This window comes from Varanus komodoensis, unplaced genomic scaffold (assembly GCF_004798865.1).
Source record: "Varanus komodoensis strain SLA01 unplaced genomic scaffold, ASM479886v1 scaffold19, whole genome shotgun sequence".
NCBI lineage: Eukaryota > Metazoa > Chordata > Lepidosauria > Squamata > Varanidae > Varanus > Varanus komodoensis.
Window position 1 is genome coordinate 4,492,705 of NW_025335550.1, and position 27,785 is coordinate 4,520,489.

The window sequence follows — 27,785 nt, forward strand, 5'->3', positions numbered from 1 at the left end:
TACTGTGACATCTTTCATAAACCATCTCAAGCCAGTCAGAAATAAAGACTTCTTTTCTTTCAGAAGAATCATCAATACAAATTGCTAAAAGCAACATAACTTAAATGAATAAAAAAGGGTGTCTCTACATCTCTGAAATATTCACAATTCTTGTTTTATACAAAAGGATTAAGTTTTGACTATTCACAGATGGCTTGACTTCAGCTCATTTGCGTCTTTGCACTAACAATCCCGACCGCAAAACCCAAAGGGTTTTGGGTCAGTTCTTCAGCCCAAGTCAAGCACCAGAGCAGAAAGAGCATTCAGGTCTCTCATGTGGGGGTGCTGGGCAAGGATCTCCTCAATCTTCTCTCTCTGCTCAGAGGTAGGGAATATTTTTCTCAAGGCTTCCTTTAAACGGTTTGTTTCCGCAGCAGACCTTGGATGTGGGGGAAGGACCGAGTTAGCCAGTGGTGCTGGTGGAAAGACGGGTAAGGCAGGCACAAGACCGGGCAGCGGGCTCTTTGGCGGCTGTCCGCTATGCTCAGGTTGCATCAGGAAATGCGAGGTCCCAAAAGGAGGAAGGCCTCTACTTTCGAGGCCATATTGGGTCCAACCGCCTCTGGAGGACAAAAAACAAACCAGTGTGAGTGCCTTCAAATGGTTCACGATGCAAGTAAGAAAACTACAGCCTCCCGCATTTCTACAGGCTTTGAAATCATGGGCAGAGTGTGTACTCAGCCTTCATACACAGCATTTAGGTTTTTTAATACCACGTGTATTTTAACTTCAGTTTCATGAATGCTGTTTCCAATTTAGCACCTCGGTATTTCATTACTATTTGATGTAAGCCACTAACAAAATTGTAACAGTTTACTCAAACCACTGTATCACAACACAACTCTGTTCTCCACTAAACTTGCACCCAAGTCTTGGCAGCTAAGTTATTTCTTTCAAATCTATCCTGCCTCTCTTCATATCTTCATTCCAACATAAATCCCCATTCTCTCTCTCCTCCATGTGGGAAACAGGAGAGTATTTGTGTATTTAAAATTTTGAAAACAGATGGAAAGAACTGCTGAACCCTCTAAAACAACAGAAATGCTAAGTATTATTGTTTGTTGTCAATTTAGTGTTCCAAGTCATCTTGAAAACCAAGTGGAATTTATTCTTCTTTTAAAAGATTGTTTGATGCAGTGATTCATTTTGTTTCCCAGATGCCGATGCTGTTGTTTTTAGCAGAAATCATTGGCAAGATGACATTTCAAGTTGCTTCTTTCCAAATGTTCAGTTATTCAAAACAAATGTGTTATCACTCAGCCATGTTATCACTTGGAGAACATATTTAACCATTATTTAACTATCTTGCAATGTTTCATAGACCAATTGAGTCATCTAACCAATGATGGACGTTTCTTCCTCTGAAATGTCTTGAAAAGATTGGCACAAATGTCAGACCTTGCTTTTATTTATGTACATATTATTTTGTTAAGTTCTATCTTGGTTCCAGGAATGGGAAAAGATAAAGGAGCTGGTGCAGTGTCTCTCCAGGACACAGCAAACAAGTTAATGGTGCTTTTTCCATGGCGCTTCCATCGTCTGGCTTACCAAGAGGCCAGCTGTTCGTGACACTGCATCCCAGCTCTAACCATTCTGTGTCCCATGATGCCACGTGAGCCGGCCCACTGATGTGCACGTCGCCACAGCCTAGCCTCAAAGAGTGTCACCACGATGCCCATCTTGCTCATTTTGGCACCACTACCCATGACACATGCTCGCCACATTGCCACACAGAGCCAGCTGTGCCAAGGGGAGGCAAACAAATCCGCTTGGAGCTCTTCCCACTCAGCCACAAAAGTGGCCAGTCACCCACACCCAGCCTGACCTATCACACAGGGGGCTTGTTCGGAGGATAAAGTGGAGCTAAGTCAGTCAGCAGGGTGGTGGTGATGATGGTGTGTTCTATGGCTCATTAGCTTTCCATCCTTTCTAAGAGCTTCTGTGCTTCAAGTGGGGCATTCATTTCCCTACTGGTTTCGGGGACTACTGAGCACTATACCTAAAACTGGTTTCTTCCTGAAGAAAGCGTTCTAGTCCTGGGCCATTCCGTCCCATAGGATCATCAGGAACCATGAAGATGTCTCCAGCAAACGTGTACGGGAGCAGCCTGCAACAGGGACCACAAGAAAATGTAAGGAATGCAACTCTCGGACTTGCACAGAGTTGTGAACTCATTGTTTACCATCCGTCGATTGGGCATTCCTTCTGCCTGCTTCTGCTCTCAGGAACAGCTCCAGGATTTTGGAGTGCCCCCCTGGAAAGGTACCACAAATGTATGGAGCTGTGTTTTACCCAGTCAAACCTTTGCTCCAGGTAAACCAGCATGCCTGTGCCAACTGGTAGTGGTCTACACGATGGCTTGGGTAGAGGTCTTTCCCTGCTACTTGAGGAGGATCCTTTTAATGGAAATGTCAACAACTGAACCAGAGGCTTTCTGCACGTGAGATGCGATCACTGCGCTATGTGGCACATGGAGGCGGTTCAAACCCCATGAATGCAATCTAGCCTTACACAATCCATGGGAGCTTCAGTCCTAGCTGAGGTCCGAGTCACACTTCAAGTCTGGCACTGGGATACTTGCTTAGCCACCTCTTCCACATCTACCGGAATTCGATATTGCCCTTCAACAATGGGGATGGGTTGTTCTCAGAAGCCCAAACAGTAACTTCAAGTTAGGGAGGCTTCTTCAGAACTTGAAAGTCAACAGGACCCCACTTCTGAGAGCCAGTGCACTGGTGACGGACAAATTTCCCTGGGCTCAACTTGGGACTCTGTGCAAGAATTTACGGGTCAGCTGCGGCCTGCCTGCAACTTGTGTCGTTCCCTGGGAATGACAACTGCAGCAAAGAGTGGCTTGGAAATTCAACGGCCCCCTTTCTATCCAAAACTTAATACACACCTGGAAACAAGAGAGGCTTTCTGTTCTCTGTGCTAAACTACCACATTCACAAGAAATAAGGCATCATGAAAACTTGGAGAAGTCTCTCTAAATAAACCACTATTTCATCTTCTGGTTCTGGTCACAAAGGTGAGTTCAAGCAAGAGTTAAGAGGTGAACAGGAAAGAAAGGATGCGCAGGCATGCACAAATCAGCTGGCTTGGCAGTGCGCCTGCACAGAGCAACTAAGTGTTCCACTGATGAGAAGTGGCCCGCACCATCGAAATCCTCCCACTTGACCTGGAGGAACACAGGCCCGCAGGCCGATGGTGCTTCCCGCACGCTCTGCAAAGGCCGAAAGGCAGCAGCAGGAGCTCCTCTGCCAGCATGGGGGCTTCGCGAAGTGCCTGCCCTCAGCCTGTCCTCCTTCCCTGTCCCAGGGCAAGCCCAACGACGATGAGGGAGGTTCCTTAGCAAAGCAAGTGCGCAGTATGCAGGTCAGCGAAGGGATAATTAGTACTGTAGTTGTGACCTACTAGCTGCCGGTCTCTGAGCCTATGGCAACCACCAATATTTATTTATTATTAGATTTAGATTTTTAGCCCGCCCGATTAGCCACACAGCTCCCTGCACATGGACGGGAAAGTGGCACTGGCATGTGTGATTTTGAGGACCGTGACTCTTTAAATTTTTTTTTTTTAAAAAGCAAGTGGTTCAGACTAGCTTTCCCTAACCTGTTCCCTTCCAGACGTTTTGGACTACCAACCCCAGCATTCCCAATGAGTGGGCATCTCTGCTGGGGCTGATGGGAGCTGAAATTCAGCATACTGGAAGGCACCGGAGTGAGGACAGCGAACTTACAGTGTTCAGGAACCGGCAGTTGTGCTTGGACCGACACGCTGCAATAGCGCTCTCCGAACTGGGCTCCATAAAGAGGCTGACTGAAGTGGGATTAAAACACCTGGCCTGGGCCACAGTCTTTGCCTGGGCTCAGCATTCCAGCACTTTGCCAGGAATGGTCAGTTAAAGGATCAGGTAGCAGGTGGTTGGTCTGACTCAGTACAGGACCCCTGCATCTTTCCTCCCACACTGGATAAAACAGTTTGCAAGGCAAGGGAGGAAAAGACATTTTTTAACATGTTTTTTTTCTCCTCTGCACTTATGGGTCTTCTGCTGCACACTGCAGGACCCACAACTGCAATTTATGAAAAACAAGAGTCCACATGATGGGGAGGGAAACGCCGTGCATGCAGCTTTCAAGAGTTCCGTGCAATTATGCAACGGATGCTTTGACAGAGGTCCCCGAGGATCTACTTTTAATCGAATCCAGTCCATTCCCCCTCAAAAAAAATCACACTCACTAATAATTTAACAATTGCACGCTCACTTTCCCTTCACATATGCTGTAAAACCACAAACTGCAATTACCTCTTCTGAATGATCTCTCGCCAAGAAGAGGATTCATCCACAAATTCTCTGAGGTTATCATTCGTAACGATAACTCCTCCAGTTTTCTCGGCGAGGTGCAGCAAAAACCTACAGGAACATTTGTTAAGAAAATCAGCCTTCCTTCCACAAATGCATTCCAACCAAGTCCTTCCCAAGGGGCAGCTTCTGCATATCATGCCAGCCAAATCGCCACACGTCTCTGGGTGCCTGGGCCTCCCGTGAGCACCCTCCTCAGCGAGCCGACCTTCTCACCAGCGGTCGCCAGCTGCTTCTGCTCCTCCTCATCTTATTTCCCATCACTGCTACCACGAGGGGAGAGGAGCAGCAAGACGAGGGGGCTGCTATCAGGGGACCTGTGTTGGAGTGTGAGCCCCTGGTAGGTGCCCAGCCGTGGTTTGATGCTGGCGTTGCCACTGAGCAACGCACCAAGAGGTCACTCGTTAGCTGCGGTGTGCTGCAAGGGGCCGTACGCTGCACCGGCTGGGCCCGGGCTCAAGCAGCAGGCCGGGCCAACATCCAGAAGAGCCACCCAGCCAGCCACGCGTGCCAAAGGAGCTCTCTGCACCCTGGCCCTGCGTTTGCCGCTCAGGGTATTCAGGTGGTCACTTGCAAACCACGGCTGATTTTCAGATTTGGCAAGGTGACAGTGGATGTTCTCGGGAGGGGTTTTTACATATTGCAAAAGCAGCATTTTTGTCCAGCAAGATGGACAGGAGGAGGAGGAAGGGGGGGGCACCCTTCTGCACCACTTGAGATGACTGCCATATGTAACTTTGCCCTGCTTCGGATCCAGTGCATGTCTAGGAACACACAGGGTAAGACGACAGAGTCCACAAGTCTGCGTCCCACCACGTTTCCTTGCCACTGGGCTGTATCAGAAGAACAACGCCATCACATGCTTGCCCACAAGCTTTCACCTGGCCTGTGTGTGAAGCAGGACGATGCATAAAATCAGGTCACAGGTGATATGGGATACTGCGTGGACGGCCGCTACCCATCACAGCAGTGGACAGTGCTGGAGAGACAGACAAATTGTCTGGACTGGAATAATGCCCCTTTCATACTCCGTGCCAAACTGCAGGTAGGAAATGCAATGGATCGATGTTTTCCAGTGCTGGGATGCGCAGGGGAGGAACTCCATGTACATGAGGGAGAATGCTTCTGCCCAGATGGCTTGGAGATGTGCTGTTTTTAAAACAACATGATCCACCACTTGCTGTTTGAAGCAGCACGACCCTTTCTCTCAGATTGTTCTACCATATGTGTGGCCCAAGGTCTCCATGACCCACAATGAAGAGAACCTGATGGAAAGACAGCGTGTTGCAGAGCTGAGAGGAGATGCTCAGCACAAAAGCTTCTATGGAAACTAGGTAACGGCTAAGATTTCCTCCTCTTCAAAACTTTGCAAATCTGTCGTACCAGGGAGGTCTGCTGTTTATTTATTAAAACATTTCTATGCCACCCCATTCGCCAAAGCCTCAGGGTGGCTCACAGCTGTTCCTCTTTACGGCTGATCTCGTGCAGCAAGAGACCATTAAAAAATGATCCCAATAATCCTAGTTGCTGGAAAAAAAATTTAAAGCACTATGTAGAGGTTCAGAAAGAATGCTGTCCCTTATATCCATCAACATCAGCGAGTTCAATGCCACCTCAAGTCATTCTGGCAATTTTAGGGACCATTTCCTGGCCTTAACGCCGGTAAGCCTCTGCTCATCTCATTCATAATACAACAAGCTTTTATTCCCAAATCCAATTCCATACATAGAGGCAGACGATGACCATCATAAGGGTTTCCCTACGCAAATGATTTAATGCAATCAGAAATGAGGATTAACCAAAAAAAAAAATCAAGCCACACTCTGGCAGAGAGGCAAAGTCAGCTGTGTTATTATACAGTATTTAGAATTTCCATTTACAATGATCAGACCTAGTTTAGTGACTAGCCAGATCAAACAAGAACCATCAGAATTCATCAGGACATCATGGGCAAAAACAGGAGGGAAAAAAGTTTGATCCAGTAAGCAAATCCCAAACCTTGAAAAATCGTTCTGGCTCAGAGGTGATAAGATGCACCAAGGCTGTCCTTGTTTCTAGAATTTTATTTTCTTGTTGCATTGTTTTGTTTTATTTATTTAATCACATTTGGCTTGTTATTTCATCATATCTTTCTTTTTCTCTCATCTGTTTTCATTCTTCAGTGTTTCCTAATGTTATTTACCTCTAAGTCCTCATCCATTATCTATGTGAGGGAGTGGGAAGCATTTCTGATCTAGTGAGAGGAGACTGTTTAGCTTATGACTGTTTGTTTGAGCCTCTGATTTGTCAGGGCCTGTAATCTTTCAAACTGTGTTTAGGAATAACTGCAGAGTCACTGGGCAGCTTGCCTATCTATAAATGTCAGCGTTTGCATGGCATAACAGACCCAATTCTTAGTAAACATTTTATATATTAGCTCTCACTCGCTATAAATATACTAGCTTTTAGTTCCATTTTAAATTCTATTATTTAGGGTTTTTACTGCCTTTATTTTTTATTTTACTATTTTACCTGTTACTTATTTATTGCAGAAAGACTGGGAGTCACGGGGCATAAGAGAGTTCTCCTCCTGGGCTGGTCCAGCACAAGCAAAGGGGATTGGATGAAATGGTTCCCCTTTTGCTCCTGCTGCCTCCATAATTACAAAAAATGGTTTTGAAAGTTTGGAGAATGATAATCCTGCCCCTCCTTTTCTGCTGCCTCATGAGGCTCGAGGTAGCGCTGAACCTCCTGTTGAAATGGGAGGAAAAATCCCCTCAAATTTCACATGATGTTGGTACTCCTCCTTATTCCCAAATATTAGTTAAATAGATGCTTTTGGTTACTCAACCCCTGAAGAAAATATATGAGAAATTAGATTTGGTTGGTGGCAAATCAGCTGATTTAAAATCTTTACACAATGTTGAATGCATTATCAAGCTCTTGCGCCTTCACAGTTGCTGAAATCAAATGGGAAGGAGGTAGGAAGGAAGAGAAATGAGTCCTTACTCCAACAAAATCTGTCCCACTCCTCGATGAACAATCAAATAGTGTCGTCTGTTTCCCAAAAATGGAAGACTGCCAAGATGGAATAGTAGATGGCTCATTTCAAACCCTCTGTTTTGCTTGCTCAGGCACCCTGCAGACAGAGCTGATCTAAACTCCTTTTTGCTTCTAACCAACTGATACCAAGCAACTGGAATCATGCTCCCCTTTTATTCCAGTAGAGCCCCTTCCTCAGTCTAGAGAAGGAGAAATTCGCACAGAACAAAGTTTCTTTGCAGAAAGCATTTAATAATCCTTTCCCCTTAAATGGGACAAGGTATCTGAATGCCCCTTAACTGATCTTTCTCTTCGTTCTTTAACGGGTCTGGACTTTGAAGCATTAGAGGTGCCATATAGAAGGGGCGGGTGTAGGAGGCTGTGCTTCCAATAAAGGCTGTACTTCCGAGGTTTATGCGAATGGGGCAGCATACAAGTTGTCCAAATAAATAAAGAAACCAAATGTATGAATCGAAGCCAAACACACAGGAAAGCTGAGCACAGGGAAAACAGAAGTACACCCCTCCTCAGTCTCTGCCTAGTCCTGGGATGCTTCGTTTGGATTCTGCTCAAGCAACCTGCTCCAATGTAGCTGCTTTTGACCCAGCTATAAATTTTTCAGAGGAACAGGATTAGGCAGTAAATCTTCATTGTGCCTCCTTTCATGGACTGATGCAGGATAAGGAGGTTTCCAGTTTTCTAAATCAATTTAATATCATCTTCCTTCAGGGGACCTGGTCTGCAGTGGAAATAAACTTCCTTGGCTATCAGTTCCTTCTGGTTTAAGCAAATACTACAAATATTAGGGGGAGACTAAAGCGTGGCTTGCTGAGCCTTTTTTAACAGAGTATTATTATGCACAGGAAGCAGTAATTGTTGATTCTTCTGTTGATCAGGCCAGCTTAATATCTGTGGCAGCTATTGAGAATACTTATGATGCCCCTTAGCACAGTCAGAAGGACAGTGATCTCTTTCTTTGTTGTGCTATCAGAGTGCTATTTGCCCAAATATTCCCAATATTTTGGCTCAGGATTTAAATGCATGTAGAGGTGCATCTTTAGAGGTTCTTTTTTTTCCAAATCTGGGAGTTTTGGTACTATTTACTACATAAAAGACTTGCATGCGTGAAGCTTAGGTGGAATACATCTCTGAAAGGCATGAGATTTTAATGGCATCTTCCAACACAGAGTACAAATTTAACAAGATAAGTGGTTTACAAAGTAAAATATCCAGTTTCCCCTCTCAATAAACAATTCCTTCCTAGAAGAATGAGATGTAAGAATGCCAGTCTGAAGCAAAGCTTCTCTCACCTGTCATCATGAGATGCAATCCTGGCTCCACATACTACTCTAGCAGGAGTGAGGGCCAAAATGCCAACATCTTGGAGCTGGGTTAGGAAGTGTTGTTCTATGTAAAAGAAACATAAAAAGTCAGAGACAGGTTTAAGAAAAAAGAATTCATTTTTGTGCTCAGTTTTATTTTTGTGGAAGAGTAGCAAACAGATTAATATGATTAAATTCATAGTTTAATAAATTAAATTCCTCTAAATGTTCAAAATGCTTCCCATATAGTGGTGTGTTAATCCTAGGGGTTTGGTCCAGTCAAAGCACCTCAGTTCAGAGTTGTGGATATTCTGAATGAAACAAAACCATTTGTGTCAAAGATGATATACAGTTTACTGGATACAACTATGAAATACAAACGCAGAGTATCAACAAGGGAAAGAAGGCTTACATGCCCTTTCTCTGTGGCTGTGCTTGTTCCCAGAATAAGCCGGGGTGCTTCATGGGCCTCCAAAGGTGCCTGAGTGCTGTGTCAACTCCCTCCCAAGCGAAGAACAAAAGACAGCACCTCTTCCTCTGGATTTTATGAAGTTCTCCTCTCCTGTTTCAGAGGCTGTCACACTACACTGAAGTGGTAACCCTCCTTCCTGGGAGATGGGAAGGATGGAGCTGTTTCCGTAAAGCAAACCGTTTTGGTTCTCACGGCAAAAGCAACTCTTACCTAAGGAATATACTTGGGGAAAACAGCTTCAAGGCAATTTTCTCTGCTGAAGGCCATAAGGCTTCTAAGTGGCTTCGAAAAAGCACCCTGGCTTTTGCACACTGGGGAAATTCATTCTATTACCTGTTGAACTTTAATAGACTCCATGTAGAGAGCCCACCTAATACAGGCATTCTGCTACCTTCAGGTTATAGTATAGATAAGGTGCAGCACTGGGGGATGGGGTGGAGGGATGGGTTAGAAGTTAAGAAACAGGCTTTCATTTCCCTAACTGTGCCCAGGATGCAAATTTTAGCCATGCTTGGAGCATGGTGTATTGTTTGGAAAGTAACTTGTTATTTATAAATTTAATAAATGGAACTTGTTTACTAAACAGTGGCAATCCCAGCAGGGCCATTTTAAAATATGCAGACTGGAAAAATGAATGATTAGATTAGATTAGATTAGATTAGATTAGATTAGATTAAGAGTTGGAAGGGGCCTAGAAGACCATCAGGTCCAACCTGCAGCTCTGCTTTCACATGTGGTCACCCATCTGGCTACAGGCCCACACCTTTCCAGCTAGCAAAGGTGACTCAACATATTAGCTTGCAATCCTCTGGCATTCCTTACCTGTGATATTAGAATCTCTTTTTGTTCGCCACTGTGGGACAAACACAGTAATCTTTCTGTGGCCATTTCTCCAAAAGTAATCAACAGCAATTGCAATTCCTCGACATGAGAAAAACTTGTGTAGACCATGACTACAAGAGAGAACAAGAGAGAGGGGAGAAAAAGGAACAGTAAATACTTGTTAAACATCATAGTCTTTGATTTACAAACAACTCATTTCTGGTAAGATTAAAATGCAAGTACGGGTAAACTTTTAATAATTTGTTCAAATCAGGGATGCAATCTACCAGGGAAATGACCTCCCTTTCTGTAGCACTATTTAGTGCAGAAAGAGGATTCCAGTGATGCAGCTGAAGAAGAAATGCAAGGAACTTTTTGGAATCTTCATACTGCTATATGGAAGGAGGCTTAAAAATAATGATTTTTTTTGAAGAAGACGACTCAACAAAGGGCAGAAATTACTACATGCATGAGCTAAACATTTTGTGTAGGATGAAAGGCAACTCTGTGGAAGCCTGGCTCTGTGAAGAGTCTCCCTGCTAAAGAAGTTTAGGCCTGTGCTAGCCTAGCCTGATAGAACTACTTACTATCCACATGTTGGGCACTGACTGGCTTCCTATGTCCAGGTGGCAAATAATGGTTATTTAATCCAGGATCTGTGGGGGGACACTGCCTGCAAGCCACTTCCATTTCTTGAAACAACCACTGGTAGGTGCAATCGGATTTTGAGAGTGTGCCATCAGAACATGGACTACTTGTTTTCAAAACCTGGAAATGGCTACCTGTGTTCAAATGGGGGCAGCCGTCAGCCTGCCAAACATACGCATGCAGGGAGAAAGACTGAGCCGATCGCACCAACACAACTGCCCATGCGAGAATGTCAAGCAAACCCGGAGGTGGGACAGCAGCGGGAGCCTGCTTCCTCACATGGACGATCACTGAACAGTGGCAACCACTCCATGGCTTCCTTAAAAGGCCGTCGCCACCATCCACATCCTTCCCCGGCGTGTCTCACCCTTGCTCCGCTTGGGAACGTGAGGCAGCCACGCATTTAGGCTTCCATAACTCATCATGTTTGCACAGGAACTCCCTTGACAAAGGAGGGTGTAGGTGATGATTCAGTGTTGCACAAAATCAAATATTTGTCTGCAGTTGTACCACCACCCCTCCTGCCCACTGCATATCTCAACCTTCTCCAGCCTGCTGTCCTCCAGATAAGCTGGACTGGAAGCTCCGTCGTTCCTAACAAGCGTGGTGGGAGCTGCCGTCCAACACAGTTGGAAAGCATGGGCTCAGGGAAGGCTGACCTTTACTTCAGTCCTTCTAGGAAGGGTTCCCACAAGGGCATTCAAGGATTTCAATGGTTCCTATTTCCATCATCATATTCCAAGATGCTAAACTGATTATTCACTGCAAGAGCAATCTACTCCTAATCCCTGGGACTTGCCCCACAGAGAAAACATTTCCTCTAAGTAAAGCCTAGGGCTGATGTGCAGGTAGAAAGCTGGCAAAGAGGATGTTCCCCTCCTGTGAACCCCTAGGAACAGCTTTCACTAAAAAGGGCCAGAGGAAATCTCTGCACTGGATTAACATCATGTGTGGTTTTAAACCTTATTATACCATCTTTGTAAGAATGCAAGGGTGGAAACTGGGGGAACATGAGAAACCAACAGGAACCGCATGACTGTTCAAAACAACTCTACTCTATATTTAGGTTTCCTTCCTGATATGAAAGAAGAAATCCTTCAAGGCTTTGGGTTATCTTTCGCTCCTTTTTTCCCCTTAGACCACTCTGCAGAAGACAAGAGAAGCCGAGACTGCTCAAAACCAAGCTGAGGTAGTCAAAGATGCAAAGAGAGAAAATGTACAGCGGGTCCTATTTTGTAGGTTCCGAATAAGAGTGCACCGATAGATCAGTGGCGGTCAGTGTAGCAAATTGCTCTCAGATGATGGCATGCCCATTCAAAAGACAGGGATGGGGTGATGGATGCTTTTCAGGAACATGTAAAAAGTGTTGTGCGGCACTGCACAAAGTACATATACCAGTCATTTCTTCTTTCTCCTTCCAACTTGTTCCATTTAGACCTCTAACTCTGCACTGGAGCATCCCTGGATGACTGAGGAAATTAGATAATGAGACCAAGTTATCAAGCCATGGAGGAGGCAGTCCGCCTCAACAGCTCCTTCCGGCTTGTCTCCTTCCAAATCAACATTCCAGCACGTCAGCAGTGGGTGGGACTGCATGAGCCACTTGCCTTCCAGGCAAAAAAATAATCTGCCCTCAAAGCAGGGTGCCCATTGGATGCCTGCATGAATTATGACTGAAGGCTTGCCTTCTTCCACTCACGCTGGGGTGGTAGGGAGGAAGACCAGCAAGACATGGCATGACAGGTACACTACAGCTCCAAGAGAATTTTCCAGGGTTTACAAACATCTTCTTCCTTGCATAGATTTTTACTCACAACTCCTCAGAATGACTTTTTCTACCACGAGCAACACATGGCCTCTGGACCTGGAAGTAGCTGACAGCCATCAGCATATTGACAGCCAGATCATTCCCTGATTTGATCCTTACCTAGCAAAAATGGCCACGGCGGTGCACAAAAAGGAAGTCTCAGCAGGTTTGGAGAATTCTGCCAGGGCTTGAATAGTATGAGGGAGGAGGATGGCCCTCGGGGCGGGCAGCTGGGCGAGAGATGGCTGGACAGGTGCCGAGGGTCCACAGCCCAGCAAAGGCTCAGTGAGAAAAGCCACTGAAGTTCGCCTGCCACGGCAGCCCGCCCGTTCAGCTGCCGTTTGCGCTGGCCCTGACAACAACGCTGGTGCGAAGCCACCCCGGCGAGCTCACTGGCCTGCTGCCTCTTGAGTAAGTGTGTGGCAGCAGCAGTGAGACACGGGATGAAGGACAGGAGCAGGCAGTGACAATGGTGGCGAGTAACTAGGCGGACTGAGGGAGGAGAGCCACCGAGGGTGTCTTGCCCAGGGACCCTTAACGGCCCGGATGCAAGACTGGCGACCCAGAATCAGCTCAGTGAGGCCTACACACGTTCAATGGCCACTGAATGCCGACCATTTGCAGGGGCAGAAGAGGGGAACTGAAAGCTGCAGGTGGGGGGCATACATTGGAGTATTTTGGGAAATGGCATTGCCCAAGACGACTCCTGACTGTCGTGCTTTAGCAAGCCTGCTCGTCATGCTGAGTTTTCCTGAGAACTCACACGCTCCGCTGCAGCAAGCTGCTGGTAGAGGCCAGAGTGCTCAGAGTTTTGAGCCTCCTTTTCTTGGGAGGCATGTATAGGCAAGAGGGCGACTGGGCAGACAGAGGCTTCTTAAACATCCACATTAACATTCCTCTTCAAAAAATCACACACACACGGCAGAAGTGGGGCTGCACTGCATCTCCACATGGACCACGTCCACCTTTCTGCTGCCATTGCAAAAGCCTAAAAAATCCCTGCCAAGCCCATCACTTCCTTTTAAGAGCTCCACCGCTGAACATGCTGCCCTGAATGCTCACACGGCTTCGGCTATTTGCATAGCTTTCCCCACTAGTCCCAGGCGGGGGGAAACCTACCTGGAATTTAAAATGAATCATATTTGTGACTTTCATTTTGCATCACTATTTTCTGAGCTGTCTGAAGACTGAGGAAATTGGTCACATCAGCAGCTCTTCAATATACTCTCTTCCCCACACGGGAGGGAAGGACAATTTGGCTAGAGCATGTGCAGTGCTGAGATTTCTCAGTCATTCAAGATGCCCAGGTTGATGAGTAACCAGACAAAGCATTAACAAGAGCATTTCCATAAAATAAGCAGGTGAAAACAACAACAATTACGCGAGTGACCTGATGCAGCGATCAGATTTAGGAATAGGTATCGTACTGCTCTGGTTTGTTCAGGGCACCTTAACTGCCTCCCGGTGCAGTTTTCAGAACCAGTGCACTGAGGGTGGCATTAAGGTTTTAGTAATGCATGCCTAAACCCTCAACGAGCACCTAGTTTAATCTTCCAGGCTTCTGCAATCCTAGTTTGGTGCTGAAAATATGAATTTATGTCCCACTGAAAAGGTGTCGCTTCCTCCTCCAGCATGATCCAGGCATCATGCTAGATCATGGCACTGAACTTCACAAGATGTAAGAAAGCATGTCAGGGCTGTAGCCACTGAGACCCAAAGATACCGCAGGCCCCTTACTGAATTTGCTATTTCACTGGAAAACTTAACTGTACAACCCTTACAGTTGTACAACCCTTTGGTGGGATGGAAGGGGAAAGGTGGAGGCAGGAAGCCCACAAACAAGCGAAACTGCTTCCACCTTCCAACCTTCTGGGAAATTACTATGAGGCACCAGATCCTCAGTGATTACAATGATTATGATTTTAAACCACATTTAAATAATTGTCATTTAATATGTATTTTAAAAATTTTTTGCTTATATTTAGGCATTACCTTTCATGCAGTGACCCCTCTCCTAACCCAGTAAAACACCGTGTGTGAATCATATCAGCATTTTTTTTTTCTAATCCTGTTCTGCCCTTTGTACCACTGCCCTCAGGAGTGAAGCTGGAGCTGAGCAGAGGCAGGAACAGCCTCAGAACCCTTTCCTTTCTGGGATTCTGCCCAGAAGGCACCACCCTCACCCTGCCAGGCCGTGCGACTCCAGATTAATTAAAACCTTTCTCGCTAGAAGCTTCTGGGCTAGAGAGGAGGGTTAAGACCTGAAGCTCTCTGGTTCTTACATTCTGACATTAAATGGTATGTTTACAATTCTGCTTAAATTTTAGCTGTGCAGTTTTACTGAAAGCTGATATGAGGATCCCAAAAAGCACAACAGTTGGCTACTGCTTCCTTGTGCAAACATAGTTAAAACAAACAGGCTTGCCCAAGAGGGTAAGTGCATTCTTGTGCAACTTCTGTTTGTTTCGGCATGCAGTGGACGGGGTTCAACGTTAGAAGCCACTTCTGTTCTTTCACAGGCCAAGCAGAGCAAGACAGATAGAAACTGTAGTGACTTTGAAAAGTCTTTAGCAGTGTCATCCAAGCTGGGAGAGCTATGGGCATCCAATGGAAGGTGGGAGGAGTGCAGAGGCAAGAACTGCCTCCATGGTAGTCCTGCTCTCCAAATCATTTAGATGACCAATCTGGGGCAAAACATGTCATATCCTGGTCCAGCCTCACTCCCCACTCCTTCTGGAACCCCCCCCCCGCCCCGCATGCCATGCTGGCTCTGACGATGTACCTGCACCTGTGGAGCTGCTGTAGGTGTGGAAAGAACCGTGCCGGCCGTGGGGGTGGATGGAAGGAAGACACTCTAAATGTGAAGCCCCTGCTTCAGCCTCAGAGCACTTTTTCAAGGTTGAAGCTAAGGCTCCAAATTTGCCTACAACTGTCTAGGCAGCATTCAGCAGCCACAGGAATGTGCCCCAGCTGAGGGCTTTAATGTTTTGTTTTAACTTCTACCTGACTGAAAAGGTACTTGCGATTAGTCATCCCAATATCAATATTATTAGCACACTGACAAATACCGCTGAAGTTCACAAGTGGTAAGCAGCATTTTAAAAGAGGGAGTGGGCCACATGGACAAGAGTGAGCACAAAAACAGAGCCTTCCTGCTCTAAACGCAGCTTCCCCAGAAAACTGAACCATCAGGTTCACCATGTTTCTACGACAGAGCCTGCTATGACACGCACATGCCTCTTCGAAAACCAAAGTATACCTTTGGTTTCAAAACGGCTTTTGAACTCAGGTACCGTTTTAATCTCCTGGTTAATCATCTCACAGTCTTGTGATTAATCAAGTAATATTTATTTAATTAGGCAATGAGCCTCATTTTAAAGGGATGGGGAGAGACTTAAACAGAGTTAGTACGTGGGGGTGGCGGACCCAGCTCCTAGGCATTTGTTTTTTCCCCTTCCACCGACCCTAAAATTCCACCAGTAACCCTGCCCCTTTTGGCACAAGATAGACAGAACTGTGATTTTGTTTATGCTAGAAGTAGACTGGACCCTTCCTTTGAAGAATGTGGAACAAGGCGGCCTAGGCGAAGAAACAGCCACTTGCTGCTGGACACTCGGCCATTTTTGTGAGTGTGAACAGGTGCCACAGCTAGAATATAGGTGGTGAAGCATGGCAGCACAGAGAACAAGCCATTTGCTCAGGAGCTGCCGGTGCAAATCTTGCCCTCCCTCACTTTCACATGCACATACCGGTTGGGCTGCTGGTTAATAAAACACTGATCTACATCTGATTGTTATAACGGTTACCAGGATAACATGGGTAAAGCACTCTTAAAACACTGTAAGATGCTGTATAAGTATTATGGAGAAAATTGAAAAAAATCCTCCCTAGGCTTAAGCAAGCAGCATCTATCAAAGAGGCAACACTGAGAAGGGTAAGGAAAGAGCAGAGTGAGTAATAAAAGCAGACAAAGAAATTCCACGTAAAATGCATTTCTTAAGAAGTTCTCAAAGCTAGCTTGCCCATACACTAAAGGGACTAATTTCATCCTCCGATACTTGCAGGGGGAGAGGGGCCTTCCAGATACATGTTTAATTTATTTCTTGTACTCTTCAGGAAGCGCACGTGAGCTAGCTGGGCAGCTGCGCAGGGCTTCTGAGCATGACTTGCCCTTTTTGGGACAGAACTTGTTTTCATCTGATCTCTCGATATTAATCATCATGATAGAATGCTCAAAAGAAGCCCTCCTCTCGGAGTGAGTGAGAATATGAAGACTCATTTGAGTTTCTCTCACCAAAAACAACTATGCTTGCCCTAGCAAAGCACCCCACCGCACCCCTTGCGGCTGGCTCTCTGTGCGCAGGCTTTTGGTAAATTCCCCACCCTCCCACAGTCCGGTTTCATTCCGAAATGTTCTAGAAATCTAAACGGTGCCCATACTCACGCGATTGCAACATTGCTGCCGTCTATCACTATGTACTTCAAGTGTGCTCGGCCTGGTTCATTTTTCAATTCCAGCTTGTATGGAGTTTTCAAAGACTCTAGAAACCTCTGCACCCCAGTGACGGAAGGGTCTGCATGATGTCCCTGCAGGCCCCCCATTCTCCTTTCTGAACAAGGAACTGTGAACTGTGCAGGAAGTACAGTCTCGGGGAGCTGATTTGATTTTTGGGAAGGGAGCGGTCTGCTTCCGAGCTGCAAAGGGTTGCAATGCCCCAGTTGATCGTGCTTCGTGGATGACTTGGCACATGCTGGAAGAAGCGCCGTTTCCTTCTGGACTGGTGGGCGTGAAGCCTCTGCGCCACCCCGTGCTACGAAGTTGACTTCTTTGTGTTTTCTGTCGTTTGTTACCCTCCATGCACGGTCACACGCGTTCACAGGACCATCGCTTTCTGTGTCACTTGTCTGAGAAATACAAGAGTCTTCAGAATACTTGTGTGTGTGTACTTTGCTGCAGTCTTTGTACGGCGGATTTTTGCTGCCTGAAGGAGCAGCTCGGTTTTCACAGTTTGATATGTGCAACTTGCCTTCAACCTTGTGCTGTACTTGAAGAACAGAGACCAGGTTTCGTTTTCCATTTTGGGGTGCCACTGGCTTGTGACCCAGATCTTTGTGCCCTTTGTTGCCAGAAAGGTCCTTCTCTACCCATGCCCCTACATTCTGTGAAATGACAGCAACCTCATCTTTCTCCTTGGGGTCACTCTTGCTCTCTTTTTCAATTTCTTCCAGAAGCAAAAGTGGTTCAGCTGACTGCCCAAGATCTCCAATCACCTTTTCTACAATTTGTTGTGAATAGCCCATGCTCTTGAAAAAGTTCACCAAGATCTTGTATTCCATTTCCTCACTTATCTCATCAGCTTCTTTAGTGCACATACCCACACTCTCTAACTCGCTGCTTGCGCTGTTGACCAGATCGATCGTCACAACACCACCAGAAGCGCTGCAGGCAGTCTGTCTGCTGTCCTGATTGTTTTCCAAAGAAAACTGCTTCTTTGGAAGTCTCTCCTCAGCATCTGAGGACCTTCTCTTGCATGACTGCCTCTCCTTACACACAGATGTCTCTAGAGAACTCAGACCATTTATAGGTAAAAAGTGCCTGTCTGGAGTATCAGTGAAGATGGTGTCCATTTGCTTTGTTAGCTCCGTGACTGGGGTACCTGCATTGTTTCTTGCTTCCTCCAGACCTATTTTGCCATCACTGCTTATCATAGATTGCTTGACGTCGTTTGGGAAAACCTCTGAAATCCCATCAGAATGGGTAAGATCTATGACTTTACCTTCTGCCCTACAGCTCTCCTTCTGTGCGAGGTTGAGTAGTTCTTTCTTCAGTGAGCTTGGTAAAATCAACAAGTCCATAGTATATTTATCTGCATGGGCTTCAACAAGCTGTTTGAATTGCTTCTTCACATCTGACTCTTTGCCATTCAACAGACTTGTGTTGTTTTTGAAGAGACTCACAAACTGCTGAATGTGGCTTCTGGCCATAACAACAGGTTCAGCACCTCCCTTAATATTCAGTGTTCCGATCTCCAAAATGGTAATATCAGCAGAAGTCCCCTGAATGAGACAGTTCAAGAAGAGGCGCTGGGCGCCTACGAAAATACAGTGCATGTCTTTGGGGTAGTGCTCCCTCTCTTCCAATTCAGGTTCACAAAGTCCTTTAATGTATTCCTGAAAAAAGAAAAGAAAAATCAGGACAAATGGCACTTTACTGCTGAGACATCTAGATACAACACAACCCGCTTCCTCCACCCTTTCAGGGCACAATACCAAAGGCAAATCCATCACTATGATCACAGCATCAGAAGGGGTTTGAAGGTCACCCTATACACCACGATCACCAGCACCCATACATGTGATACCACCACCGTTTCCTTACCCTCTAACATCAGTGTGCCGAAGTGCTTAAAGGGGGTGGGGGGGGGGTTGCACAGTGCTACCTAAAGCTCTTACAGTGCCCCACCACCCATTCTCCCCATCAGCCAGCCTTGCAGTTGTGAAAGACTGGTGGGAGTCAGGCCTTGCACAGAAAGGAGGGCGCTGGCAACTACCATGTTGGCCTTGCAAGCGATTTTGACTTCTCTTTTCTTTTCCACTGCTGCTCTCTTCTGCTCCACCATGCTTTGGCCATGCCTTGTCTCAAAAAATCAAAACAGCAAACAAAAATGACTGTGACTGATTGGACCACTAAGCAAAGTTACTGATCTTAAATTATCACAATTATAATTCAGTTTTAGTCGTTTTAAGCACTGATATTTATCCACTTGCTATTTTGTCTTTCTATCTTAACTCCTTTGCCTTGCTTGCCCCAACGCCACCATCTCGTAAGCACAAAACAAGCCTTATCGAGCTGGTGTCTTTGCACATGCGACTTCAATAAAAGAAGCTGAAAACTAAGAAGGTTCAAGATGTAAGAGCTGGAAGAGCCATTTTAATGAGATGAAAAACTGAACTTAATGACTGCTTGGTAGCTTAATTTTATGATGCTGTGGGTGTAGGATTAGCTTATTTTATTATGGAATTAAATTTTAACTGTATTATTTTCAAGTTAGAGAGAATCTTGGGATTTATGAAATTAAAAAAGAATGCATTCCAATGTACTATTTTAAAAAACTGATTCTACTTATTTTTAAAATCAGTTTTACACATCCTGCACAATCTGTTTACACGAGGCGCCAGCCAGGTCTTCTGCACCCCCATCTTCAGAACATCCCTGTGGCCAGATAGGTGATGGTCCGACCTAGTCAGATGACCAGTGAGGGGAGTTACAGCAGAGAGAGGTGTTGACACCAAGTCTCCCTCAACCCCAAAAATTGTCCCCGATACAACACTCACTCTGAAATCAACAAGAATACGTCACAGAACCTGAGCTATGAACTGCAATTAAGAAATGCTGAATAAGCTTATGGGGGCTTGTAAGAGCTGCTGGAAACCAAAAAAAAAAAAATTTGGTTGCCTGCTTTTCTTCTTAAGGTATGACTCAGAAGGCTTTGTTAAAGAAAATTAACAATAATAATGATAGGAAGAGAAAAACTCTTCCTCTTTTATATTACAGTAGAACCTCAGCTTCCTAAGAAATGAGCAAGGTGCTTTACCAAGGGCTTTTCCATTCAGGAACTGAGCCGTCTTCACTGCACACAACCTGCCACATATACCAGGACTCGGCAGCAGGCAGACTGCAGATGTTTTAGACGTCAGCTCCTGAAGCCACTGCCAACACGGCCAACGGCCAGGAATGATGGAAGCACAAAGCACTGGGCATCTACTTTCTTCACACCCCTGCAACAGAATTACCTGCACACAGAAAACTAACAAGCCCTCCCACAAGGAGGTTAGGAGGGAGGCTACCCAGAGGAGGGCCTTCTCCGCAGTGGTGCCCCAACCATGGAAGACGCTCCCCAGAGAGGTCTGCCTGGTGCCAACACTATAATCTTTTCAGTGTCTGGTGAAACCCCTTTTGTTTTCCCATCGTTTTAACGTTTAGTTGATTTTAACTGGGGTTTTATTATTTTAAGTTGTTGATGCTGCACTGTTTTATTTTATTTGTTTTTCCACTGTAAGCCGTCCCGAGATGCTAGTGGTGGCTGGGCTAGAAAAGCTATAAATAAATAGTCCGGGACACACGGGTGAACACACATCTCCTTTCAGCCCCGAAAGCAGCCCAATGGCATGTTGCCAACAATGCCATTCCCAGTTTGTTTGACGTTGTCCCAAGCATGTGGTCCTGGGGCTAGATCCAATCCGGCCTTGCTCTTGGAGAGTGCTGGACTGTAAACTTCCAAGTACTACAGAATGCTTCCTTCAGGTATACGGCAGTGAGGTAGATCCTGTATCTTGGGACCACCCACCGAGTTCCTGGATGCTCTAGGGCTTTCATATTGTCTCTTTTTGGCTGGTTTCTGCCAAGCCAGGCAACTCTGCGGTGTCTTCACTGGATCTTACCACCAATACCAATGGAGAGCCATGGCCTCTTGGGATGCAATGTAGCTTTGGACATACTTCCACTCAGCATAAACACGTTGGATACTGCCCTATGCCAAGTGCTGGGGTGTTTTCAGAAGTCTAATTCTTACTCCTTTCCACACCAAGATTAAACCAGTCCCACGGGTAGCACTGAAGGGTGTCATGAATTTTCATTAAAAAAGCTTGCCTTAGCTATCAAAAGTTTGGCCTTAGGGCCAATATGTTTGCTTTGTGCCATTTCAATATAATTGAGGGTACTGCAGATAATGGGAGCAAATGATGGATTGCAGAAGCAAGATATGGAGATCTACAGACACGTATCTACCAAAACATGGATACCAAAGAAAAAAATATTGTATTCCTGCTTGTCTGAAAGCGTGTTATCCCTTTCATACTGATATCCCCACCACAATGCTTGAACCTTGAGAAAAATAGTTTTTTCTCATGAACAACTGAAGCAATTCCAATTGCAACATTCTGGTTTTACCCTGAAAAATAACATGGAAGATTTCCTAGCAAAAGCCACAATTGGGCAATTGCTCAATAGTCAAATAAATTTCTAACTAATACATGTTTCTGCATGTCAGCTATAGCAATACTGTGTCCTGTTTTGCCATAAGATCAAATGAGGGCAGCACTTTACAGGAGAGACTGCCAATGAAGACCATTCAAAAGTTTAATGGATTCAGAAGACCGTGGGTTTGTTGTTAATCAGCACATACCAAACTCACCACCATATGAGTTGTTATTCAAAGAGCACTCTCTGTATTCTAATGTATTTTTGGGACCAATGCCAAGTGTACCAATGCCATTTACCTATAAAGTCTTTGGCTAAGGTTTGGAAAGACGGTTCCTTCCATATGAGCCTGTCAGAGCTTCTTAAAAGGCTTTGGATGCCTCTGCCTCCCGGTATCAGACAGGAAGGTTTTCGCAGTGGCCCCGTTTTATGGACTACCCTCCTGTAACTGTAAGATTGTGCCTACTTCTGTGCCCCCTAAGTGCCATGCGACCAAGAGAAATGGGGTCCAGTGAGCTAGGCTGCCATTATCATCCTCTCCACCTGCTGTGACTGGACTCCTCCTCTCTTTGTGGAGACCATACAGCCAACTAAAACAAGAGAAGAAAGAGAGGCCAACAAGATGACATCAAAACTCTCATTACTGGCACCACCTTAAGTGGCCTATATAAAGATAAAAAGCTCTTTTTAAACACTTTTGTATTCTTTATTTTCCATTTGCTACTCTGGGCGTCTGGCTGGCTGCAGAACAGGGTAATGGTGATCAGAAGTAACAGAACGCTCTTACTACAGGGAGGGCATTTCATCAGTGACACCCCCTGGTACAGACCCCCCAGCCAAGGGGCTGCCTGGGAAGCTATGCTGTGGTCTTTTGGGTGCCAGGGGAAGAGCTCCCTGGCCCCTGGTCTATTCAACCTTACAGCCTTTTAAGGGTGCCCTATTGTGCATGCATGTTTAGACAGAACATAGTTGTACAACTACCAGATTTCCCCCCACCTAATTTTTTTTCTTGCTTAAACTTGCATAGGATTGCTCCTTTTAGAGATCTTTGGATATTTTGAGAGAGGGAACTTTAATATCTGGGCTGCTTTTTGTTGTTGCTTGGCCTTTTGCTGCATTGATTTCATCAGCTGCCAGCAGTTTTATAAAGTATTGGCTTTTGTAGTTTTATAATCTTAATTCTGGATTTAACTTTTAACTCATATTATATATTGCCTAGAGACCTTGTGTTATTTTGGGTGGCATTTAAATGCTATCAATAAATAGCCAATATATTCAATGAACTGTTTTGTCACTTCTGCTGTTACTCTTTTTAATGTTGGATTTTAGCTTTTAAATATTACCAATGAGTATTTTATATTTTTATTGTTGTTATAAGCTGCCTTGAGAGTTGAAAGACGAAAGGCAGGCTGGAACTATTTAAAACCAATGCTTGAGAATTTTCTGCATTACCACAGGAATGATCTATGCCTGCGCAAAACTCCTTCTGAGTGGGAACCTTAAAGAAAAGTTTGCAGTCTCTTTCAAATGTGATGTTTTTAGAAGGACACCTAAACATATAAAGCATAATCATGTGCTTTAATGCATGACAAACACGTGCTTGCAACTATCCAGGTATCTTTGCTAGGACGCTATTACTGACTGTAGCTCCTCATATAATGAACATGTGGAGGCCCAGCTGCGTTTGCCTCCATGGAATGTATGAGATGTCTAGAATACTCTGAGTTCAAACTTGCTAGGTTTGCAAAAACTGCAGAAACCTCTCAGACACATGAGTACTACACAGTAAATCAAAGAGCAAGTAGCACACAAGAGGGTTCCCGAGGGCAGCTGCATGTGACTATAAATATATCCTGTTTAAATCATAGTTGTGGTCTAGCCATGACATTACTTTGTGGGCTGATCACCTTTACTATTTTCCATTTCCCACATTCTAAGTCATACCAAGCAGTTTATATTAAAATATGCTTAACTTAGAGGTTGGCAGCACAGTTCCAACATTTCTCTGGGGCTGGAAAATACGTCCAAACTGCAAGAAACACTGTCATTTTAGAAGCCAGGCACGATGATCAAAAGTTCTAACTTCTGGCAGCAGCATCAGGCCAGGGTTCAAAGAACTACTTTAGCAGCACCCAAGAGGAATGGCTTTTCTTTGAACTGGCACTACACAAACACCACACTATGCCATGAGCCACTTTTTCTATTTCCCCTCCTGTTTCAAGTGGTTCAGTGTGCGGTGGGGAAGGAGTTGCTCTTTGGAATACATTAGTTCCAAATCTCTGGGGTCATGGAGCTATTTCTACAGTACTTTGAGTCCAAATGCTTAGGCTCACAAGCAAACCAAGTGCCCGAACATTGTTAAATCCCAGTTACAAGGCAACAAGCAATGGTTCCTCTGCAGGGTGGACAAGAACGAGGATGCACGTTATATTTTATGCACTTCCTATATTGCCGGGAATCTGAGGTCCACTCTCTCATTAGGTTGTCTTCAAAACTAGTGGATTTGCACAGGAAAAAAACAGTTTATCTGCCTGGTCAAGCTTGCCATGATGTACAGCAGGGAGCGCCTTCTCTGTAACACTGCTATTAGGACAGAGGGGTCATGAATGCATATCAATAATGCAAACAGGCAGTTTCCCTGCGTGTTGGCACAGTTGCATATAAGGGAAATCTTATGCAAGCAGCAGCACTGGTTCAAAAAAGACTGTCCTATGCCACAGAAAAAACCAATTCAGTGAAATAGGTGACAATGACCCTCACTTTCAACATTAGGATGCAATGATTTAAAGTGCTGCGTGTTTTCCTTTAAAAGTTGGTAAGTTTCAGAAAAGCAGTATAGGTAAATGAAGGGGATGGGTGAGCTGATTGGTTGCTGGATGAGAGTTTGTGGTGGAGTTTGGAACTGTGTGAGGAGATAAAAGCTATCAGTTGATCAGCAGTAAAGTATCGGAGTTGCGTTCCGTGCAGTTTCTGAAGAGGCTGCCTTCTCCGAGTGCTGTGAAAGGGACTAAAGAAAAGGGAAGGAGGTAGGATACTTAGAGGACATATTAGTGGCTAGGGAGAGTCAAAACCTAGCATTGCAAAGTATTATAAGGTTGTGAGAGATAGAAGTTTACAGAAACTTGAGTATAGAAAAGAAAGATTAAATTGAGATAAACGAAATAAGGACTCATCAAAGTACATTCAGGAGAGAAAGGATCTGTGTTTGTGAAGGGAAAGAGTGAGTTGGTCAGAAGTTATTATACACTGTTCTATTCTCTAGGAATATAAATTACTCAACATCTTGAAACCAATACACTTATTGTACAAAAAAAGTTTTACTTCATTTATTGTTAACTCAAAGGCTGCTTAAATACCAGTGTCTCATCCGTAGGCCCACACAGTCCAATGAAGGAGTCTTACAGCTTGGACACAGTATTGAGGGAGAGCTTAATTAACAAGATTGGAATTACATTTCTGGTGGTGGTATTACACACTGAGAGAAATAGGGGGAAATATCACGAAGTGAAAGACACACCATATCCAAACAAAACAGAGGCGTGTACTCGTGGCACCGGCCTACCCGGCCAGCACCAGCACCAAAGTCTCGGCTGCCTCGTTTGCTCCCCACCCACTTTCTCTCTTTGGGCTGGCAGTTGCTCACAAGGATTTACAGCTAGCTTGTCCCATCCCCTTGGAAGCCCATTCCAGAGTCTAGGGCGGCCAAGCGCGTTGTGGAAACGGGAGTGATAGTGCGCAGAGCTGCTTAAGACAGGCATGGACCAAGTCCTCAGCGTCTCCGCCTCCATCTGCTCGCCTCTCTTGTTCATTTTTCTGCCAGTGTCGCTTTGAGTACTCATCGGCCAGCCATCAACTCAGGCTTCTATTGCACTGCATTTTAAAGAAGACTCTTCCTTCTCCTCCTTGCATACACTAATTAGCTTCCACACAGCACAAAGTGCCTGGCCCTGCCTATTTTTGGAAGTTAAGCAGGGTCAGGCATGGTTGAAATCTGGATGAGTGACTTAATCTTGTGAACCACTGAAAGAGCTTTGGCTAGGGGTGGTACAAATATTTATATTAAGGAGAGATACTAACATATCAAAACATTTTGAAACTCTAGCTGATTAACTGCTGCCTTCTTCCTAGTACTGACATATGCCTGGAAGATTATGGGCCTGACTGAGACCAACTGTAACTCTTCAAATGCTGCCACAAAGAACCAACTTATTGATTTCCTAAGACCCCATTAGAGAAGGCTCAGCCCACGCCCCACTAAAGTAAGCTCACCACAGCTAGCCTGGCTCCAGACAACAGTGAAATCTTAATTAGTAGGTCATGCTAATAAAGACCCTAGTAACAGCAGGGGATGCTGTGCTTCCCCACCGACAATGCTCTAATGTTGGTATTAAAACATTCTGTCTCATCTGTTTGGGCCCTATAATCACTCCATTTGGTAACCTTAATATGCCTACATTATTTACCTCTTGTTTCCTCATTCTTTCTTTTATGAAGTTTATTGTATGTTGTCTGTCTTCAACTGGATTGCGATGATACCAGAAGGGGTTCCATTCTAATACGGTCAGATCTAAAGGACAGGTAGTGCTGCTGTCTGATCCTAGTTTTCTGTCTTTTTTTTTTTTTTAAAGGATGGGGGGAGGTAAAAATAAATCACTGACATATGACTTATAAACAAGAATTAAAAGTGAATCTCTTGCTAAAGATAGGGCTTAATACTGGGTCCCAGATGTAAAAATGATAAAGACTGTGGAGTATATTGTAGGTTTCTATGGTAGACATTCAACAATTTTATTTTTTGTAGTTATACTTAGCAGAATTTGGGATCTGAATAAGTTGCCTCCCATTTCATGCAATCATTTTAAAATTTAATAAAAGCTTGTGTGCATATAAGAACAAGAAAGAAAGGTATTTTAGCTCATCCTATCCTCAAGGGCTCAAGTCAAGAAATGGCTACATGCACTGTATATTATTGTGCACACTGTTAAATATCCGTGTGTATGCGGGCACTACCAGTGCACTAAGTGAATATCTACATAAGAGACTGGTTTGTTTGCACATTATCATTTGGTATCCAGAAACCCCTTGCTTGCCCTGCTGTTTTGCTACTGTTACGATATAAATAATACTATTTATATTATCACACACATGCTCTGTACATATGTATGAACTGCCCAGAGAATTTCGGATACTGGGGACAGAAGAATTGTAATAAACAAAGAATAAACTAAATTGGACTTCACCTTCCACCAGCCCTAGCCAGCACAGCCAATTGCGATGGATGATACAAGGTGCAGTCCATCATCTGGAAAGCAAAAAGTTGATGCCCTCTCCCTGCTAGCTTTTTCTGCAAGAACACAGCTTTTGCTTTCTCTTTCTATATATAGATTGGTAAATACAGCTTTATCTATACACACACACAATATTAATTTCGAGCAGGGCAGCCATGTTAGTCTACTGCAGCAGAGAGTCTTGTGGGACCTGAAATAATTATTCTACATAAATAATGATATAGTTTGTGGACTATAGCCCACCCAATCCATCTGTCCAGGGAAGCCTTTGCTAGAAAGTATACATTAGTCTCACCGCACATTACAAAGCATCTTAAGACACTTTAAAGATTAAACATTATTCTAGCATAAGCATCTGCAGACTGTTCTTCTGTCCCCAAAGACTTATGCCGAAATGTGTATCACACACATACACGGAGGCGTAAGAGACACCGCAAAGAGTCTTCGTGCACCGTAGACACCACAAACCCGCTTAGTCTTAAGGAACCACCGCCGGTCCAAGCATCTGCCCACGGCCGCTTTGCTAGAAAGTCTTCAGTACAGACCCAAGCGGACATGAAGCCTTCCGAAGGCAAGCGATGCATCACAAAGGCTCCCGGGACCCCTTCAAGCCAGTGTCACCAGGCTCTCCGCTGCTCCAACCCCCGGCAATGCCCTCCACAGCCCGAGGAAACGGAGGGCTCCTCGCCCGCTTACTTTGGCGCTCCGCACTTGCTCCCGCTCGCCCAGGAGGCTCAGCCAGATCCTGCACCCGGCTGCCTGCGGCGGCGGCTCAAGCCCGCGAGGAACCCAGCCGCCGCCGCCGCCGCTCAGCGCCCCCAGGATGGCCAGGTGCACCCCGAAGAGGCGCTCGATGCCGGCGCGGCTCCGCTCCAGCAGGGCGCTCTTCTCCGCCGGCGCGGTGAACTCGTCCAGCAGCGGCTGGGCCCCGCCTCCACTGCGACCCTCCGGCCACGGCGCCGACGAGGCGGCGGCGGCGGCAGGGGGCCCGGCGGGGAAGGCCGCCATTACAGCGGCGCGGCG

The 27,785-nt window shown here is 45.3% G+C and overlaps 1 protein-coding gene across 3 annotated transcripts; it reads right to left on the bottom strand.

The window, feature by feature from the left end:
- Window positions 1–35: 35 nt before the first annotated feature.
- On the bottom strand, window positions 36–27,785 carry N4BP1 (NEDD4 binding protein 1). 3 transcript variants are annotated; one of them, XM_044427671.1, is made up of 7 exons: window positions 27,459–27,785; window positions 16,939–18,665; window positions 10,040–10,170; window positions 8,734–8,830; window positions 4,346–4,453; window positions 2,039–2,146; window positions 36–601 (listed from the first exon to the last, which is right to left on the bottom strand). In XM_044427671.1, exons 1-7 carry the CDS (start codon window positions 27,768–27,770, stop codon window positions 268–270), a joined length of 2,817 nt encoding a protein of 938 aa, XP_044283606.1. In that variant the 5' UTR covers window positions 27,771–27,785; the 3' UTR covers window positions 36–267. The 3 variants fall into 3 exon arrangements, with proteins under 3 accessions (XP_044283606.1, XP_044283607.1, XP_044283608.1); XM_044427672.1 differs by lacking the exon at window positions 27,459–27,785 and adding an exon at window positions 27,308–27,391; XM_044427673.1 differs by lacking the exon at window positions 27,459–27,785 and adding an exon at window positions 25,938–27,151.

Bases quoted from the DNA above. Each gene is read 5' to 3' on its own strand.
- N4BP1 (XM_044427671.1), bottom strand. From the start codon at position 27,770: ATGGCGGCCTTCCCCGCCGGGCCCCCTGCCGCCGCCGCCGCCTCGTCG. The intron at 18,666-27,458 runs GTAAGCGGGCGA...TTCTTTTTTCAG, and splicing joins AGCAAGTGCGGAGCGCCAAA to GAATACATTAAAGGACTTTG. The intron at 4,454-8,733 runs GTGAGAGAAGCT...ATGTTCCTGTAG, and splicing joins ATTGCATCTCATGATGACAG to GTTTTTGCTGCACCTCGCCG.